The 18359-nt window shown below is 33.4% G+C and overlaps 1 protein-coding gene across 1 annotated transcript; it reads left to right on the top strand.

The window, feature by feature from the left end:
* The first annotated feature begins 1498 nt into the window (after nucleotides 1–1498).
* On the top strand, nucleotides 1499–10863 carry BRCA1 (breast cancer susceptibility1). Its single transcript, XM_086417233.1, is given in 15 exon segments — nucleotides 1499–1768; nucleotides 1927–1980; nucleotides 2067–2137; nucleotides 3158–3268; nucleotides 4316–4782; nucleotides 5609–5707; nucleotides 5805–6117; nucleotides 6120–6703; nucleotides 6806–6906; nucleotides 7327–7513; nucleotides 7611–7711; nucleotides 7822–7945; nucleotides 8036–8201; nucleotides 8329–8447; nucleotides 10333–10863. Coding segments are annotated over 15 exon segments (2889 nt in total). The 5' UTR covers nucleotides 1499–1712; the 3' UTR covers nucleotides 10669–10863.
* The last annotated feature ends 7496 nt before the right edge of the window (nucleotides 10864–18359 follow it).

The raw sequence follows: 18359 nt of genomic DNA, 5'->3' as shown, positions 1-18359 counted from the left end.
TATCCCGAAGAAAAAGATCTATGGTTATGTGCCTTTGCCACATCGATTTATCATGGCTCTCATCAAAATCATTGAGCCATACTTAGGGTACATCCTCATGCATTTTTCAATAATCTAGGCAAATTTCAAAGAGATGTTTCTTAGATGAGACAATTCCTATTGTCTCAAAGACGATGCCAATATCATTCCATTATCGTAGGCATTCCTAATAAATTGTTCTATCCCACTTTGCTAAATTCACTAATCCCTCAACGTTGAGTTTAAATGCCATGCACTCATACATCTTACACGTTCATGAATCACATACCATTTTGTGCTCAAGTTCATTAATTCCTTGGCATCAATTGCATTTCCACACTGCATTAAATTTTCTTCATTTCAAAATATCTTAAGAGTGACCAAGTTATAAGTAACCACCAATAAGGTGTGCCTAACACTTTCTCACCTTCCTCATCTTCTAATCGAACTTCCTTATATACTAGTGACCTTAGAGATTGGAGGTATTATATTTAATAGAAAAATGGTTTTCTTATAAAACAATTTTGAGTGATCATTCACACTTGATTCAAATCAACGAATGGTGACAACTATAAATCTAAGCGACAGTGAAATTTTCCTCAACTGAAAATAAAGTGGCTACAAAATACAAATATTGAAATTGGAAAAGTTTTTAATCCAAAAGACCAAATCCAATAAGCATTGGAATGGCTCAAAATCCGAGACGACTGTCATCATTGGTTCCAATTGAATGCCAATTATTTACATCCAAACTCAATCAATCAACACTTTCAAAGCTAGTTGGCCACCTATAAGGATTTATTCCTGCTTACTTGGTATATGTGGTCTATGGGGTATTGTATGTACCCAAGGGACTTGGGCCCACATGGTGCTGGTGCTCTAAGAGGCTAGTTGCCTCACCCTTTGGCAACGGATCCCGAACCCTGTCAACCCCTCCCACCCCCTTACCTTACAATTTAAAAAAAAAAAAAAAAACACATACACACACACCTCAATGCAATGTGTTACATAATGGGATATGTTGGTCATTTTAATAAGGGTAAATTACACTTTGACCGCTTGTAGTTTGGCATAAATCCATATTGTCCCCCTCACATTTTGATAATTGCACTTACATCCCCTTTCATTGATGGTGTTCAAATTCAGATGTTATTTCACTATTTTACCCTCTCATTTTCTCTTTATTTATTTATTTATAAAAATGATAATTAAAGCCCCCCCCCCCCCCCCATCTAAGTTGTCACACTCTTGCACATGTACCACATTTTTTACCCCGATATTTTTGTTTATCAAAATGTAAAATTTACAAAAGAGGGTAAAATGGTCTTTATAAAAATAAAATAATGTTTTAACTGTTTTTTTTTGACTGCAAGTGGATGAAAGAAGAGGTAAGTGAGCCCGTTAGATAATTATAACTTATAAGGGAGGTAAGTGAGATTGTCAAAACGTTAGGTGGTCGACGTAGAATTATCCCAAACCATAAGGGGTGAAATTGTGATTTATCCTTATAATAATACCAAAAATGGGTTTGCTTTGAATGTGCAATCGCGGCAAAGGTTCGAAAAATTGAAAATTTCTGATTTTAAATTGAAATCTCGCGCCAATTGTTCTCATTTAAGATTTAACAATTCTTCTTATGAAGTTCTTATATTTTAACCAAAATCAAAGCTACGCAGACGAAGAACACTTCGAAAATGGCGGATTCTGCTCATCTGGAGAAAATGGGTAGAGAACTCAAGTGCCCTATATGGTAATATCATCATCCATTATTCCCATTAGGTCTCTAGGTGTTTTTTTATCCAAAATAATTTTTCTCTTAAAAAAGATATCTGAATTGTGGTTCTTTCTCTTCTAGGTTTTCTATTGTTCTCTGTGATTTAAAATTCTGATTTTTTTCTTCTTCTGCAGTTTGAGCCTTCTTAATTCAGCTGTTTCACTAACATGCAATCATGTGTTCTGCAAGTAAGACCCGTCACTGATTCGATTTCATGTTCTTTGTTTGAAACCCTAATATTGTTTTTTTTTTTTTTTTAATTTTTTTTTTCCAGTCTGTGTATTATGGAATCCATGAAGTCAGATTCACATTGCCCTGTTTGTAAAGTTCCATATCGAAGAAGAGGTATGAAATAGCAGTTTTAAAAGCTTTTATCCTACAAAATTACCTTAATTCTCATAAATTTTGATCCAATCCATACATGTATTTGTTTCACCCAATTTTGATTTTGATTTTTTTTTTTTTTAAATTCTATTATTTTTAAGGGAAATATTGAATTAGTGATACTAGTCCACTCGATTTTATTCATAAACAAAAATAATTTAGAATCCAAGATATTTGATGATTAAAAAATTCCATGTAAAATCAAGAAAATTGGATTTCTTGTTGCAGTCTCTCAAAATATGTTTGATGCTCCATTTCTTGAGATATGAGAGAGTGGAATGAATTTTATCCATTGGGGTTCACTTTTCTTTAAGAATTTTGTAACAACATATTTCAAATCAGATTCTAATAGTTCTATGCCATCAATTTGATTTTGGGTAGCCATTGTTAAAGCCCATGGGCCTAACTCATCCTCACAAAACCGGCGTGCAAGGAGAGGGTTGCCCCCACTTTATACATTGCACCTCCCAATAGTACCCAGGCGGTGTGGGACTATTCTAACACTCCCCGCAGGACTGGAGATACTTACTCTACCCATCCCTGAGGTCATCCGCTTTGATACCATGTGAAAGTCCATGGGCCTAACTCATCTTCACAAAACCGGCTTGCAAGGAGAGGGTTGCCCCCACTTTATACATTACACCTCCCAATAGTACCCAAGCCATGTGGGACTATTCTAACAGCCATATGTGGTCTTTAAGTAATAAATTGGAGATACCGAGTACATGGTTCTATTAGTTTCCATTCTACCAATTGAAACTTTCTCTTTTAATTGAAATAAATTGGAGAGATTTGGCATGCTTAACAAATTACTCAAAAAACATCAATAAGCCTTAACTGGGAAATTTACCCAACATTGGAAAACACGATTAGCCTTTAGAGTATCATCTATCGTTGCTAATCATACCGTTGATTTTTTCCATTTTGTTACTTTTGTTGTGTCCCTTTTTGATATTGTTAAATAGTCATTTTTTGATGCAGAGGTTCGCGCTGCTCCTCACATGGATACCTTGGTAAGCATTTACAAAAGCATGGAAGTTGCTTCCGGAATCAATATGTTTGTCACCCAAACTACTCCAGTGAAAACATCAGGTAACAGCACAGACCACTTCACAAATATATTGTGCTATAATGATACAACACATTAGAATTTATAAGGAATGTGGACATATACATTCCTAAACCCAAGGTTTAAAATCTGGTCTTGAGACAATGTTTGGGAGTAAAACAGAGATTACCGCAACCGAGACATTGCGAGAGCCAAGGCAATGTTTGGGAGTAAAATTGAGATTACCTCGATCAAGACATTCTGAGACATTGTGAGTGTCAAGGCAATCTGAAACATTAAATGTTTTGGAATCAATGTTTTATTCTGGTCTTGGCTCAAGCACTTTGAAATGGTACAAAACATTAAGCCATGCCTATACTGCTCTCAACATGCATACATAGGTAACTTTTGTTGAGTGGATATTTTCCTCCACTCTTGGGTGTGTCATAGCCCAGTTAAGTCTTGTGATCCTCTTATATTCATAATTCTTCCCTCTCCAATAGATTGGTCTTTTGGAGTAGTTGGTTGGTAACATGGTATCAGAGTTGTAGGTTTGTAGATCATGGGTTTGATTCTTTCCACCCTTATGGGTGAGGGGGAGCGTGAGTGTATATTTTCCTCCACTCTTTGGTGTGTCATACCCCAGTTAATGCCTGTGACCCTCTTATATCCATAGTTCTCCCCCTCTCCAACATATCGGTTTTTTGGAGTAGTTGGTTGGTTAACAATTTTCTCAGTAGTGCTCAGATGTTGTATTATTTACTCCAACAGTGTGCATTTCTTGATCATTTAGTGTTGGATTCCACACTCTCTATGTTGATTTTATTTTGGTAATAACATCATTTCATGATTGATTAGACGTGTTCTGCTCATCATAGTCTGCTACTCTATCTAATATCATTTTCTTTAGAGGAATAGTACTTGTAGAAAACTTGACACTGTTTATGGAAGTCTAGGATTCTATCATTGGCATCCAAAACTCAAATTTCTATCCTTCGTCATTTATACTATAGCATCTCATTTCTAATTCATATTTGTATATGGCATTGTCTTTATTATGTTTCTATTTTGTCTTTTTTTATTTCCAAAAGCTGGAAAAAGCCAAGCTGAAGGTGAGAGAGGTAATGGTAGACCAGAAACTGTTTCTCATGGAAAACAAAATAAACGAAGAACATTCAAAGGCGAAGGGTTAAAAGAATTGGTGAAAACCAATGTGGAAACTTCTGATCCTAATTCAAAGCCTTCTTTTCCCGCTAAGAAGAGAGTTCATGTACCACAATGCCTTCTTCCTGGGACCCGACCACATCCTGAACAGTGTGAAGGACTAAAGGATGGTTCAATTGTATTGAAGGAGAAGCCTGATTTTAATGAAATGGGAGAACCCGTGCTCTCACCTTTCTTTTGGTTGAGAGAGGAGGATGACAATGATGATGTAGAAAGATTGAGTTGTCAGCGAACACAAGATGATCTTTTCATGGATACTACACCCCCAAATGCTCCTTGTTTTAGTGATATTAAGGATTCAGATGATGAGATCCCCACTAAAATGACCCCCATCGTAAGTATTTAATCAGATTAAGTTGATTTTTTTTTACTTGGTCTTAGTATTTGATCAAATATTCACAATTGATCTGAACCTATGTTACCTCGTTTGTCAGTTTGCTTGATTCAAATTTGGGTTCATGGTTCCTCACTCTTGAATGAACCTGATTCGTAGGGCTAGGTAGAGACAGATGTAATTTGTTTCTGGGTTCGCTTGTGCATATATATATATATATATATGATACAAGAATAATGATTTTCTAATTAGACAGTCTTCACTTGGTCAATACTCGGCTGATGTGTTACTGACATGGAACCATAGATCTGTTTTATCGAGATACACAAATGCACATCTCTTATGGGGATTTGCATTTGTGTATCCCGAGGAAACATATCTATGGTTCCATGTCTGTGACACGTCATAATGACCGAGTGAAGACTTTCTAGTTAGAATATCAGCACTCATAATACAAGTAAACAAGTTATATGTACAATTATAATGTTAATTTGCCGAACTCAATCAAAATTTGTTGGTTTCATGATTTTACGAATGCAATACGAATCGTACCGTGAACTCGTTTGGTTTGTACCAGTTTTTGGTTCGGACTAGTACCAATGAATTGGATAACATACATCTGATATTTTTCAACAGTGCTGCATGAGTTGACCTTGTTGAGTCAAACTGATAAATGGGATAGCTAAACGAGTCATTGAAAGAATGGTTCTATTAGTTCTAGCAAGATTCCTCAAAAAACTTGCTCAATTTTCAGAATCTGGTTAAATGAGTCATTCAAATAATATTTTGTTTTGTTCTTATATCTTTTCTTTTTTCATGAATGCAGAGTCAATCCAAAGTTGCAAATATTTTCGATAGCGAAATGTTTGAATGGACCCAAAGAGCTTGCTCTCCTGAACTTTGTTCAACACCTGTGAAAAGCCAGGTACTTCATTCGATTGTGCAAAATCTGCCATAAATTTATTTGCTTATGAGTTTGCTTATTTGGTTTCCGTGGGCAATTTATCGAAATTTAAATGCAGGTTGCATATGAAGATAAATTGAATAGAATTAACGACGATAAATGTGAGATATCCTCACAAATTTGGACTGCATCTAATGGAGAAGAGCCCCTTGCAGAAAGTGCGAAAGCAAATATGGGATCACTGTCCTCACTAAAAACTAAAAAAGCCGAGAATCATAGTGGGAGAAAGACGTTGAATAGGAGGGATAAAAGAATTAATGGAAGATCGCAAAAAAAACATGTTAAACTTTCTATGGATGAAGTTCCTATTGATTCAAGCAAAATTGATCCAAATTTGGGGAAGAAAACTTGCAATAGAATAAAAGGGCCATCTTTGATCTGATTGATGTAAACAAGGAAACCAAACATGCTATTTCTGAGCCCATTGAAGAAAAAATCCATAATCAAGGGAATGAGATCATTAGGACAGTATGGCCTGATTTGTCGTGTGAGAATTTAGAAAATGTTGACAAAAGACAACTTAAGACCATTAGAAGTATAAAGAAGATCATCGGAAATCAGAAGAGTCATTGCAAAGAAGGTCCTAAACATGAAAACCAAGGGAATGAAAATGCGACAAAAGCTGGCAAAGCTTTTATTTTGGAGGATAAAAGCAGCAACTTAGGCAAAAAATTCGATATCCCAGTTTCAAAAAAATGCAAAAGATTGAAAATCTCTTCGGATGATTGTGCAAAGAATGTGCTGGTTGATAAATCTTTGGTGGAGGCTAGCAAGCCATCGGCAAACGAAGCTCAAATCATTACAGGACTTCAAAAAGATCTTATGATCAGATGTACTGATAATTTAGAAATAACAAAGAATGTTCTTTCTGTGGCTAAGGATAGATTTTTGCAGAAATGTGAGAGCTTTCCTGAGAAAATTAAGTGTGCCTTTTGTCAGTCTTCCATTAACTCGGAGGTATTCTACTATCGACAATCCCCAATTCTAATTTTTTTTTCCTGTGTTTCCCTATTTCGTTTGCATTGTTTAAAGCTTCTTTTGATCTGCCAAAAATTACAGGCTTCAGGGGAGATGATGCATTATGTTAATGGCAGACCTGTTGCTCCAGATTACAATGAAGGGTCCAATATTGTACATTCTCACAAGAACTGCACTGAATGGTGTGAACTCTTTTAAGAAGAAAACTATTTACAAATTGTTAGGTTTATGGTCATAAATATATCTTTGCATTGTTCGTGAACATACTCCATGAGCCTTTTACATGGATGAATCAATCCATTTTTATCCTCATGGACTCAAATAGGTTAATTGATTGGGCTAGAGAAAAATACGTGGCTTGAGTTGGCCACAATTGTGAGCTTTTTTTCTTTATGACCCAGTGATTCATTCCCTGAAGAGAATATTTTTGATCGATCTAAAATTTATTTGTTTTTGACATGAAGTTTTGAATCATCCCAGTCACCAACTTAACTTCTAGAGTCAAATTTTAGAATTCCAAGCTGGTTTTGGCACATACTTTTTTCCATCTTTGTGCATTTTTCCAATTAGTGCTGAATTTATTTCTTCAAACTAAAATGCAGGGCACCAAATGTGTATTTTGAAGATGATATTGCAATCAATCTTGAAACTGAATTAGCAAGAAGTAGAAGGATTAGATGTAGTTGTTGTGGAATAAAAGGGGCAGCTCTTGGGTGCTACGAGAAGAGCTGTCGCAAGAGCTTTCATGTTCCTTGTGCAAAGTTGGTCCCACAATGTCGATGGGATACTGTAAGTGGTCCATCCTACTAGTTTTCAGACTTCCAATATGAAATTTCAAATTGCCAGCATTTGAATTTTTTTTTTCTTTTTCATTCTTTCACAACAGGAGAACTTCGTGATGCTATGCCCTCTACATACCTCTATGAAATTTCCCAAAGAAATTGCTGGATTTGAGGGGAAAAGAAGAAAGAAGGCTGTTCCAAAAGGGTATATTCAAAATTTTAGCGATTATCTTGAAGAATTTTTTAAATTTACATGCAGATACTATTTTTTTTTTTTTTCACTTTTTTTTAATGGTAATTTAATTAAATTATCAGAGGATCACAAGCCAAAAAAGCTGAAGTAATGACACAACATGTCAGTGAAAGTGGGCTATGGAAATGGCCTGGATCACCTAACAAGTGGGTTATTTGTAGCTCAGGTCTTACAGTTGCAGAGAAGGTAAAAAAAAAAAAAAATCTTTTGGAGAAGTACTTGACTATATGCTGAAAAATGATTTGGAATTTCTCATATTAACAATTGTACTTGCAGGTAATTCTTTCCGAATTCTCGAAGATGGCTGGAGTTTTGATGTCCCCTACTTTTGGCCCCAATGTTACCCACATTATTGCATCAACAGATGAGAATGGAGCATGCAAGAGAACCCTTAAGTTTTTGATGGGTATCTTGGAGGGGAAATGGATACTAAAGATTGATTGTAAGCAATAACAGTCCCATATATCCATATTAGTTAGATTTTACCATTTGCAATATTTAGCTAAAAGTGTCTATGATTCTTTAGTAATTGGTATAATCTTTGACGTTTTGTCTTTTATGTAATTCAGGGGTTAAGGCATGCATGAAAGCCATGGAACCTGTTGCGGAGGAGCAATATGAGATCAGTGTTGATATTCATGGGATCAGAGATGGCCCTCGACTTGGAAGGCTAAGAGTCCTAAGCAAGGTTATTCTTCTTCCTTAACTTAGCATTGTTTCATTTTTTTTTTTGGACAACTTCTGGTGCACGAGTCTGTCGTGCACCATGATACAAAGAAGAGTAAGCTCCACTCTTCAATGGAAAATGGTTTCAAGCGTAGTAGCTAGCTTTACTCTTCAATGGTGGGTGGGACTCCTTGATTGTCAATAGAATACCGATACAACCATTGCAGGACTACTCAATTGCTACTTGTGTTCGTGTTAGACTCTTGACAATGAGGCTAGCTAAAAATGAGCCTCTTCTCTCAAAAGAAGCTTATATGGTGATTCCATAATCCTATTACCTACAGAAAATCCTAGCCATTTCCTTACACCATCTCCTCAAATTTTAACAAAATTGTCAAAAAATATATTTCTTTGCAAACTACCTAGAAGTTATCTAATTAAGATAATTGACCTCCGGTCCTAAGTTATCCCTTTCTTGAAAAGAACCATCCTCTTGTTGTCTTGTTCATGTGTAGATTATCTGCCTATTCACATGCGTTAGCAGCTGCTCACACTATTCTTGTGTTGAGGTCATTCGTTCTAAGTGGGGTTTTGTTGGGTATAACGCCCTAGTACAAGCTTTGGGATCTCAACAAAAACATAAAATCCATGAGCCTTTGTCATAATGGTTAAATTCCATGTAATGTAGGTTCTTCTATCATCAAGTGAAGAACATGAGAATCATAGAGCATATAACAACTGTTTGAGTGAAATGGCCTAGACTTGGAACAAAGCCTTATGTATTACACTTGATTCCATCGTGTTTCATGCAAATCCCACGAGATGCATTTAAGATAAAGTTTTCTGTAAAAGCAACAATTCTCGGTCCATTTATCCCTGTTTTCGCTTGTGCCATTGCTCAAACAATTGAGTATTGCTTGATGACATTTTTGTGATACTGACTTGGTTCTCTTATCTTTAAGAGTAATACCCTGCTGTTTATGTGGCAATCCCCACCTTTGAGACTGGTAGTCTGTTAAGATTGATATCAGAAGTGGGGATAGCGAGACTAGAGGTTTCATTTCATTGAGCATGATAAACATTTTCCCTCAAGTCAAAATTGTTGCATCACTATGGAATTGGTACACCCATTATTGAAACCTTCAACTATGTTGTTTGTGTTACCCCCGAGTCGTCTCGGTAGCGATCTGGGAGGAAAGAATGCCATTTTCTTGTCAGTTCTAATGTTATTATTTGATATTTCCTCACAAGGATGTAGGCATTGTTTTCAACATCATGGCCCTTTAGTTATATTTCCATGGATGATTGAGGAGGATGGAGCACAATTCCACTTGTTCCATTTCAAACCAGATTAAATCTGCATAATCTTCCCCAATCTTGAAGTTCACCCATAATTTTTCAGGTGACAAATATAGACATTCAACAATTTTCAAACCAAGCTTGCTTACTAATGATTCTTCCACCATTTTTTTGATTGGTGTCCCACCAAATTATGACAATAATCAACGACCACCAAGTCATAAACACTTCCTATCAACTGTTCACCATCATTAAAAAGACCTTGACTGGACTGCTTTCTTTGTCTTGTATACTTAATAATGTTTTTTCTTGAATCATGAGAACCTCCCCAACCATGTCACTATTGCAATGTTTTTTCGTGGCACCATAATCATCATACTTAAGTTCACCCCAATTATTAAGATACTCATCCTCCCTTTTTCTTCTATGTTTTCTAAAGCTCTCCATACACTTGATGTTTATCGTATTTCAATTGTGAGTGGACTTTCCTTCCAAATAAAATGTCAGTTTGGCATATATGGATTTTGATCACAAAAAGAAAATTCAATACAGTTTACCAAATGTGGTCATGCGCCATAATTTCATTAATGGTGTTTTTTTTTATGCAGCAACCAAAGCTTTTCAATGGGTACAAGTTCTATTTCATGGGAGAATTTATTCCTTCCTACAAAGGGTATCTCCAAGACCTTGTTGTTGCTGCCGGAGGAACTGTTCTACAAAGAAAGCCTATTTTAGAAGATTTTTTTGGATCATCCGCAATGTCAACCTTCATAATTTACAATCTTGAGCTGACCGAGGACTGCGATTCTCGCAAGAAGACTATTTGCAAATGCAGGCAAGATGATGCAGAAGCACTTGCAAGTTCAACTGGAGCCAAAGTGGCAGGCCACTCTTGGGTCTTGGACTCCATTGCTGCCTCCAAGTTACATCATCTTATAAAGTGAGTGTTGGTTTATTACATGTGATCAATAAAACTATGTAGTCTTGATGGGTTGGTTTGTTGTGTCTTCATCTTATCTTCTCCTTATATCTTTCTTCAAAATTTCTAGGATGATCTTCTCTAATGTTCTTAGGCTGTTTCATGCTTATGTAAATAAAGCTATACATCTACTAGTCTTGCAATCAGTACAAATGTTTACCATCTTAGTTTCTACAATGATACTTTTTTTTTGTTGTTTTTTTTCTATTGGTTTTATTAGTGGATTTTAGGTGTAAATGTTGCAAGGATTTTTGGGGACAATAAGTCTCTTCTATGCATATAGAGGAGTTTTTCTTGCAAAGCAGATTGCATAAGTGACATTGGTGGTGCCATTGTCCACTGTGGCTGTTGAAGGGATTCAAATTGGATGAGGTTTGATTTGGAGCTGATTTAAAATAGTTGTATCTTCTATAGATCCAATTTGATAGTTCGTTGGATTGGATCCTTTAAATAAAATTCAATTTGATATACAATATAAATATTCTTGAAATGTTTAAATAAAATATTTAATGCACATAAGGATAGAGTGGTTCATTAAAAAGATTTGGACAGGGTTAGGTTTAAAATTTTCCATCCCATTAAATGCAGGCAGGTAAGAATCTAACATTGCTATTATATTATAGGGTTGGGATCTGATGACTCCTAAGTATGACTCATGAAAAGAACACATGATTCCAACCCTTCAAATACAAAATCCAATGGTTGAGATTTATGAGTATTTGATAACATAAATCTTGGAGATAATTATCCCGAGGATAAATTTCAATCATTGGATTTTGCATTTAAAGGGTTGGTATCATGTGTTTTTTTCATAAGTCGTGAGGAATCAAGGAATCCTGACCCTATATTATATGTATATAAATTTAATTATGAATAATGTGCAGTTTTGTAATAAAATAAATAAATATTTGCGAGTTGACACGAGGAGGAAAAAAGGGTCACTATTCAAAGTAATGATGTTTTACACCATTCTTCACATAAAAAATAATTTATAAACTGTTGATCACTTTTGCACATAATTGTTGTGAGATGTTTAGTACTCTTGTTATGCCTGGGCTTCAAGAGGAAAAACAGTATCAAAGGGGACGTTTTTCTGAAATGGAGTTGGCTTGGTCCGGAGGGCCAAGGCCATGAGTGAGTTGCGAAGGTAAGAGAGTTGAAGAAGTTAGAGAGTTTGTAATATTTATAGTTGAAAGTGAAGTTTTTCTCCCTTGTGTCCGTGAATGTAGGCATTTCGTTGAACCATGTAAATCTTAAGTTCTTTAAGTGATTGTTTTCATCTTTTTTTTGTTGTGCTTGTTACACTTTAGTACAACAATAATAATTTTCTCTTTTGAATTTCTAACTTAATCGATTCACTCTAGGTTCACACTTATGGTTTTTTTTTTTTTAATAAAAAATTATGGTGTTTTACAAATGGGGTTCGAATTTTGATTTTTCATTTTGTCTTGCTCACGAATGCTATCAAGAGGACTGAATTTTCAGATCTATGAAAATTGCTGGATGAGAATATTTTTGATGAAAAATCAAATATTCTAAATTTCGTCGTGGAGGAAAATTTCAATCTCTATCTCATCTTTTGAGTCATGTATCACTGCCCTTCGATTTCCTATCTGCACACCCATAAACAAAATGGGTTAGTGGCATTATTGAAATATATTATCGATAAGAGTTGTGATTTTCTGACTCCCCCACGTGGCATATTCAAAATACTCATGATATGGCATGTGTTATAACCATAGATCTTTTTCACTCGGGGTACACAACTGCTCATATTTATGGGGATGTGCACAGAACTATAAATGCTTATCACTTGTATCTCGATGAAAGTATCTATGGTTCTGTAAGCATATCCACTTCAGCAATGTGTGAAATGATGTCAATTTCAATGTTACTACAGCATTTTCCAAAAGAAAGCAAATCATCCTTCTCTCTGAAATTAATAAAATAAACCTGTATGTTAGTAAATGAGAGGTTTACCTATCTGTTACAATTTTATTACAAATACTCCCTTACTTTGTCAATTTTGTTACCAAACAAACCTTACTTATGTGAATCAGGCTAACGTAACTAACTTAGTAAGATTTCCAATCTTATTAAGGTTTTTTGGGCCCACATGGATTATCAAATTAGTAATCCAATGCCAGAGCCTTCTAGATTTCATTAAAAAAATTCAAATTCAAAGGAATTTTTTTTTTCAAAAATAATAAATTATTTTTGAGATTGATCGAAGGTGTTGAAAATGGATGACTACCGAAGTCCCAAATTTAAAATTAAAATTTAATGGTAAAAATTAATTTTTTTTCCAATGTTCATAGAATTTTGTCCTTTATAACCCTGTGGCATCATATCATGTTTTTGGGTGCCACAAATTGATGTGATTGCAATTCACTCCAAATTGTGTTAAGTAACAAATTAAGCGCATCAATTTGAGTTTTATGACGTCGAGCTCTACTCCAAGATTAGTTGGGTAACAAATTTTATAAAGTAAGTTTTGGAGGGTAACAAACTTCATAAAGCAAAGAAAGTTTTTGTAATAAAAATGCAACAATTAGGTTTGGTGGGTAAATCTCTCTTAGTAAATTCTTGAATGACTTTTCCCTCTCGAAGGTTTTAGTATACAAAATTACCCTTCTTATTTCAAATTACTAAAATATCTCTTCGTATGCAATTAACGTGTGGTGTTGTTCCATTTGTAACAATGGAATGAGCGGCTTAGATCTTTATTTAATATCAATTGTTGGTTTAAGGAAAATATTTAAATATCTTTATTTAGACACGTTCAATATCTATTATGACTTGTTAAATATTTTGAAAATATCGACCAAGCTAATAAAAACTCATTCAAATCAAAAGTGTTTTTGTCTTCTTTGACGACATGATAATTAATATTTAGTAATTCAAATATCTATTATCTTAACAAAATATAATATAATGATTAAACATCTCCTAATCCACCGTATTCTAAAAAATTATAATTATTTGAATATAAATGAAGACTAAAAATAGTTATAACTGAGTTAACTCAGTATCACTGGTGGGGAGAAGATGAGACTAATGCCGAAATTTATATGCTTAATCATAAAGTCATTTCTATTTCATAAAAACTATTAATATCTATTAACTAAGTTGAATTTCAATAAAGTTGGCTGAGATTTTTAAATTATTGATAGTGTCGTTGAATTTTGAACATTTAAATGGTCAAAGATGATGGTTTTGAGGTCTTACCATGTGTTTGGTATGTATGAAAGGTGGCCTCTTTTTTTTAGTGTGTTTATGCGTGTTCATTAATTTAATAATTTGACTTGAAATCATGATAGTTTTATATTCTTCTTTATATCGTCAACGAGTTTGTATGCAATGACGTATTGATAATTAAGTGTATGATTCATGTGTAATCCAGCCATCTAAGGTTTTTTTAGGCACCTAAGTCGTAAGCTTCGTTAACTCCTCGTTACCTCATAAAATATTATCTTGGACAATTAAATATTATGATGATCATGATGGCGTTCAAACATCTTACCATTTGTGTTTGAGAAAGAAAAACATTTGTCTAACATTGACATAGAATGAAATCAAGATCATTGATTGACCTTTGTCAGCACTTAGCTCCCACCAACAAAAAATCTTGGCTCTGCCTTTACGACTTTGATCTATACCAATGAAAGCATCATTTTTTGTTTCCACGATTCTGACCAGAGGGTAATCAAGATCGAAAAAGCATACGATTTTCTAATTGTATGTTAGTCTCTCGTGTCTTTGTCGTAGACAAATTAAATATCTGGCAAGCTGATCTAGTTGCTTCAAACTGAGTCCGGATTGTGATTTGACAAGATGTCAATTAAATTAAAGACGTGAATTGAATGGAAATCACTATAACTTTCACTCCATTCACAAATCTACATAAATTATTATGTGCACAATCCTAATTTAATTAGAGCAATTCAAACAAATTGATATGGATCATGTAAAGTAAAATTATAGAGGAAGTCTCACAATATATATACTCCATTGCCCTACTATGTCAACTTTGGTGGCTCATACTTGAATGCTCATAAGTTTGCGACCGCTCTTTATAGTCATAATTAATTAGCATTGATGCATACTAATTTGACCAAATTTGCATTTTCTCATATGGGATGTGTATTGGTCATGCCATTTTTACTTCATAACAATAATTTTGTGGTTAGGCACACTAGTTCATTGACTTAACTAAGTTGATAGAATCATTTTGCTCCATTTTCAATAGATCACATCTATGGATTTTAGGAGCTTTCGATTGTTTGCCCGATTTCTCAAAATCATCAAACTCGTGATTTGATTTGATTTTATTGGTCAACTTATTTTCGTTAAGTGTCTACATGTCCCTTGTTTAAGTCATTTATAATTTACTTCGTTCGGTGAAATCTTGAAGTTCACACGTAATATCATATCGATGCTACCAATATATATATAAATTATTTTTTGTAATACCTTTTGGAACTTGATACTTGACTTCTATTATTATTATTAATTGTGAAATAGTTTTTTACATGTTATTTAATTATTATTTTTATTATTTCAATTAAAACTTTTATTATTCAAAGAAAATTGTATTAATCAAAAGATGGCAACACTCATGAATTATTTTTTTGTTTTTTTTATGGCTGAAGTCACGATTTGATCGTTTAAAGCTAGTTTGTCGTTTATATATGAAAATGACGGTTTTAGATTCCTAGTAAGTTGCACCGTTTCCGTCCCCATATAATGGGTTTGTTGTTTTTCTATCTATGTATCATATTATATGCTTTCAAGGCCGTTGAAAATATGAATATTTTAAAAGAGTTTGGTAGACCCCAAGCCCAACTCCTATTTACAAATTCCCCTCTAAAGTTGAAAGAATTCTCTCCAAACCTTGCCATTTAAACTTCCTTGCAAATTCGTATAAAATAAAAGATAGAAGGATATATATTAGTTTTAAACAACGATTAAATATAAATTATGAAAGGGCACTAGTAACCAATGATGGTGGATATGAAATTTTACTTATTTTTAAAGACAAAAAGTATATTTTTATTTTGATTAAATTATCAAATATGTTTTATTTGATAGTTTGTTGGATTGGATCGTTTAAATCAAATTCGAATTGGTAGACGACATATACAAAATTTAAATGTATTTGAAATGTTTAAATAAAATATATAATGTACATAATGATCGAGTGGTTCATTAAAAAGATTTGGACCTCCACTCCTAGAGCAAGGATTTTTCCTTTCATATCTCCTAGTCTTCTGGAACATTATAATTCCCTTGAATCTGTAGGATGGTCGACCAAATACACAACTGAGTCCCTAGGACTTATTTTGTAAAAAAGTGGGTGCCTCGTTGGCATTACAATGTCACAAACACAAAACTAGTTATTTGAATAGTTTTATTTCTGTCTTCTTGGTTCCCACTTGTTCCTTCTATGTTCAAGGATTAACTTCATTCCATTTCTTGAACATACCTGCATCATTCGTATTCATATGTTCACGCATGTTGTTGAAATTCACTTGTTGGCGTGGCATGTGCATAGAACCGTGGATCTATTTCTTTGAGATGCACAATGAAAAGATTTATGATTTCGTACACACATCCACATGAGCAAGTGAGTTTCAAGTGATTTTTTTCGAGTTTATTTATCATTAATTCTTATACAATCACCCCCCTGTATAATACCATGTGTGTAGAATCTGATGAAATTCTGACTGACTTTACGTGCCCAATGTTAATTACCCTACTATGTTATTGCTTTGATCGCTCAAACTTGAAAAGGTCAAGAATGCTTCATGAGTTTGCAATCGCTATTCATGCTCATAATTGATTAGCATTGATGCATGCTAATTTGACCAAATTTGCATTTTCTCATACTGATTATTATTGTTTGTGCCACTTTTGCCCTATAACAATAATTTCGATTATTGTATTGATTTGACTAAGTTGACAGAATCTATCAACTCCATTTTCAATAAAATCACATCTACGGATTGTAGGAACCTTTGATCCAATGTCCAATATCTAAAAGTCATCAGACTCATGATTTTATTTTGTCGTTCAATTTATTTTCATCAAGTGTCTACTTCTCTCTCCTTCAAGTCGTTTAAAATTTACTTCGAAATCCATAAGTTGACATGTAATATAATATCGATACTACCAAACATATATATAATTTTTTATAATACTTTTTAGAATTTAATACTTGACTTCTATAATTAGTAATGGTTATATAGTTTCTCCATGTTATTATAAAAAACCAATCAATCAATGAAAACTTTTATTAATAAAAAAGAGAGATTATACTGTCATATCCAAAGATTTAGCACACATGTTGGTGTGACATTAGTAAAAATTGCTATGACAGTAGAAGCTTTCCTTGTTTGTTTTTTTTTCTAAATTTTTTATTAATCAAAATTACCTATCAATGATGGCAACTTTCATTTATTAATCTTTTCAATCTTGCTTTTTCTATATTGTTTTATTTCTAAGGGTCTTATTAACGTGAGCTCTACAAGTTAAAGTTTAATAAATACACTTTAGAAATTGTCGAAAATGCCCTTATAAAAATTAGTTTTTTTTTATTAAAATAACCTCAGATGCTTATTCCTAAAGTCTATTTTATTGTACTTTAAGCTATGCCCCACCGTCACATGTTAACAATATCCTAAGATGGAAAAAACTATGAAGCGTGGAGACCGTTCCAAAATTTTTAAGGAACCCCCTCCAAAGGCCATGATATTTCAAAGGAGGTAGTTAGAATTTTGGCAGAAATGTAGGGGACTGAAATAAATAGTAATGCCACGTGTATTACAATGAAGAGGGCGAATCGGACTCTCAAGTTGGTCAGAAGATTCACGTGGGGCTGCATGCGTGGTATAAATATGGAATCTTCTCTTAAATCTTTGGATCGTGTCCGTCCTCATACAATGGGTTTGGGTTTGTCGTTTTTCAACTCATTATTATATTCTTGTTAACGTGTCACCAATAAATACAATATAATAATAATTATTATTAAAATTTTTGATATTTTTAAAATATTATTAATGTTGACAAAATTTTCACGTGATATTAATATTTTATTAACATTATATAATAATTAATATAAATAAAATTTAAAAAATATTAAATTCTTTTATAATTATTTAAGAATTAACCTAAGAAATAATTTTTTAAATGTATTTTTATATAAAATTTAATTTTCAAAATATATTTATCACACTTTAACATGTGCTTAAATAAAATTCTTATTACAATTTAATAAAATTCTAATAGAAATGTATATTAATTATCACGTACTTTCAAGATTATTAAAAATATGAATATTTTAAAAAATAATGTTGATACGACATAAGATTTCATTTTAAATCACAACGTGAAAATGTATAAGAATCATAGATGTTTTGATGTATGAGTCAATATGATTGTATTTAAAAAGAGTTAAGTAGATCTCAAACCCAACTCATATTTACATATTCACGTTGAAAGTTGAAATAATTCTTCCAAACTCTTATGTTTTAAATTTCCTTTCCAACTCGTTCAAAAGATAAAAAGATATATTAAATTTTCAATTAAAACGATTGAATACAAATTATTGAAGGACATTAGTAATCAATGACGTTGGATATGAAAATATTCCTAATT

The sequence above is a fragment of the Akebia trifoliata genome, chromosome 11 (genome assembly GCF_017979445.1).
Source record: "Akebia trifoliata isolate Shusen 1 chromosome 11, ASM1797944v1, whole genome shotgun sequence".
Lineage (NCBI taxonomy): Eukaryota > Viridiplantae > Streptophyta > Magnoliopsida > Ranunculales > Lardizabalaceae > Akebia > Akebia trifoliata.
The sequence above is the reverse complement of the archived record's forward strand: the minus strand, read 5'-3'. Positions and strand labels throughout refer to the sequence as shown.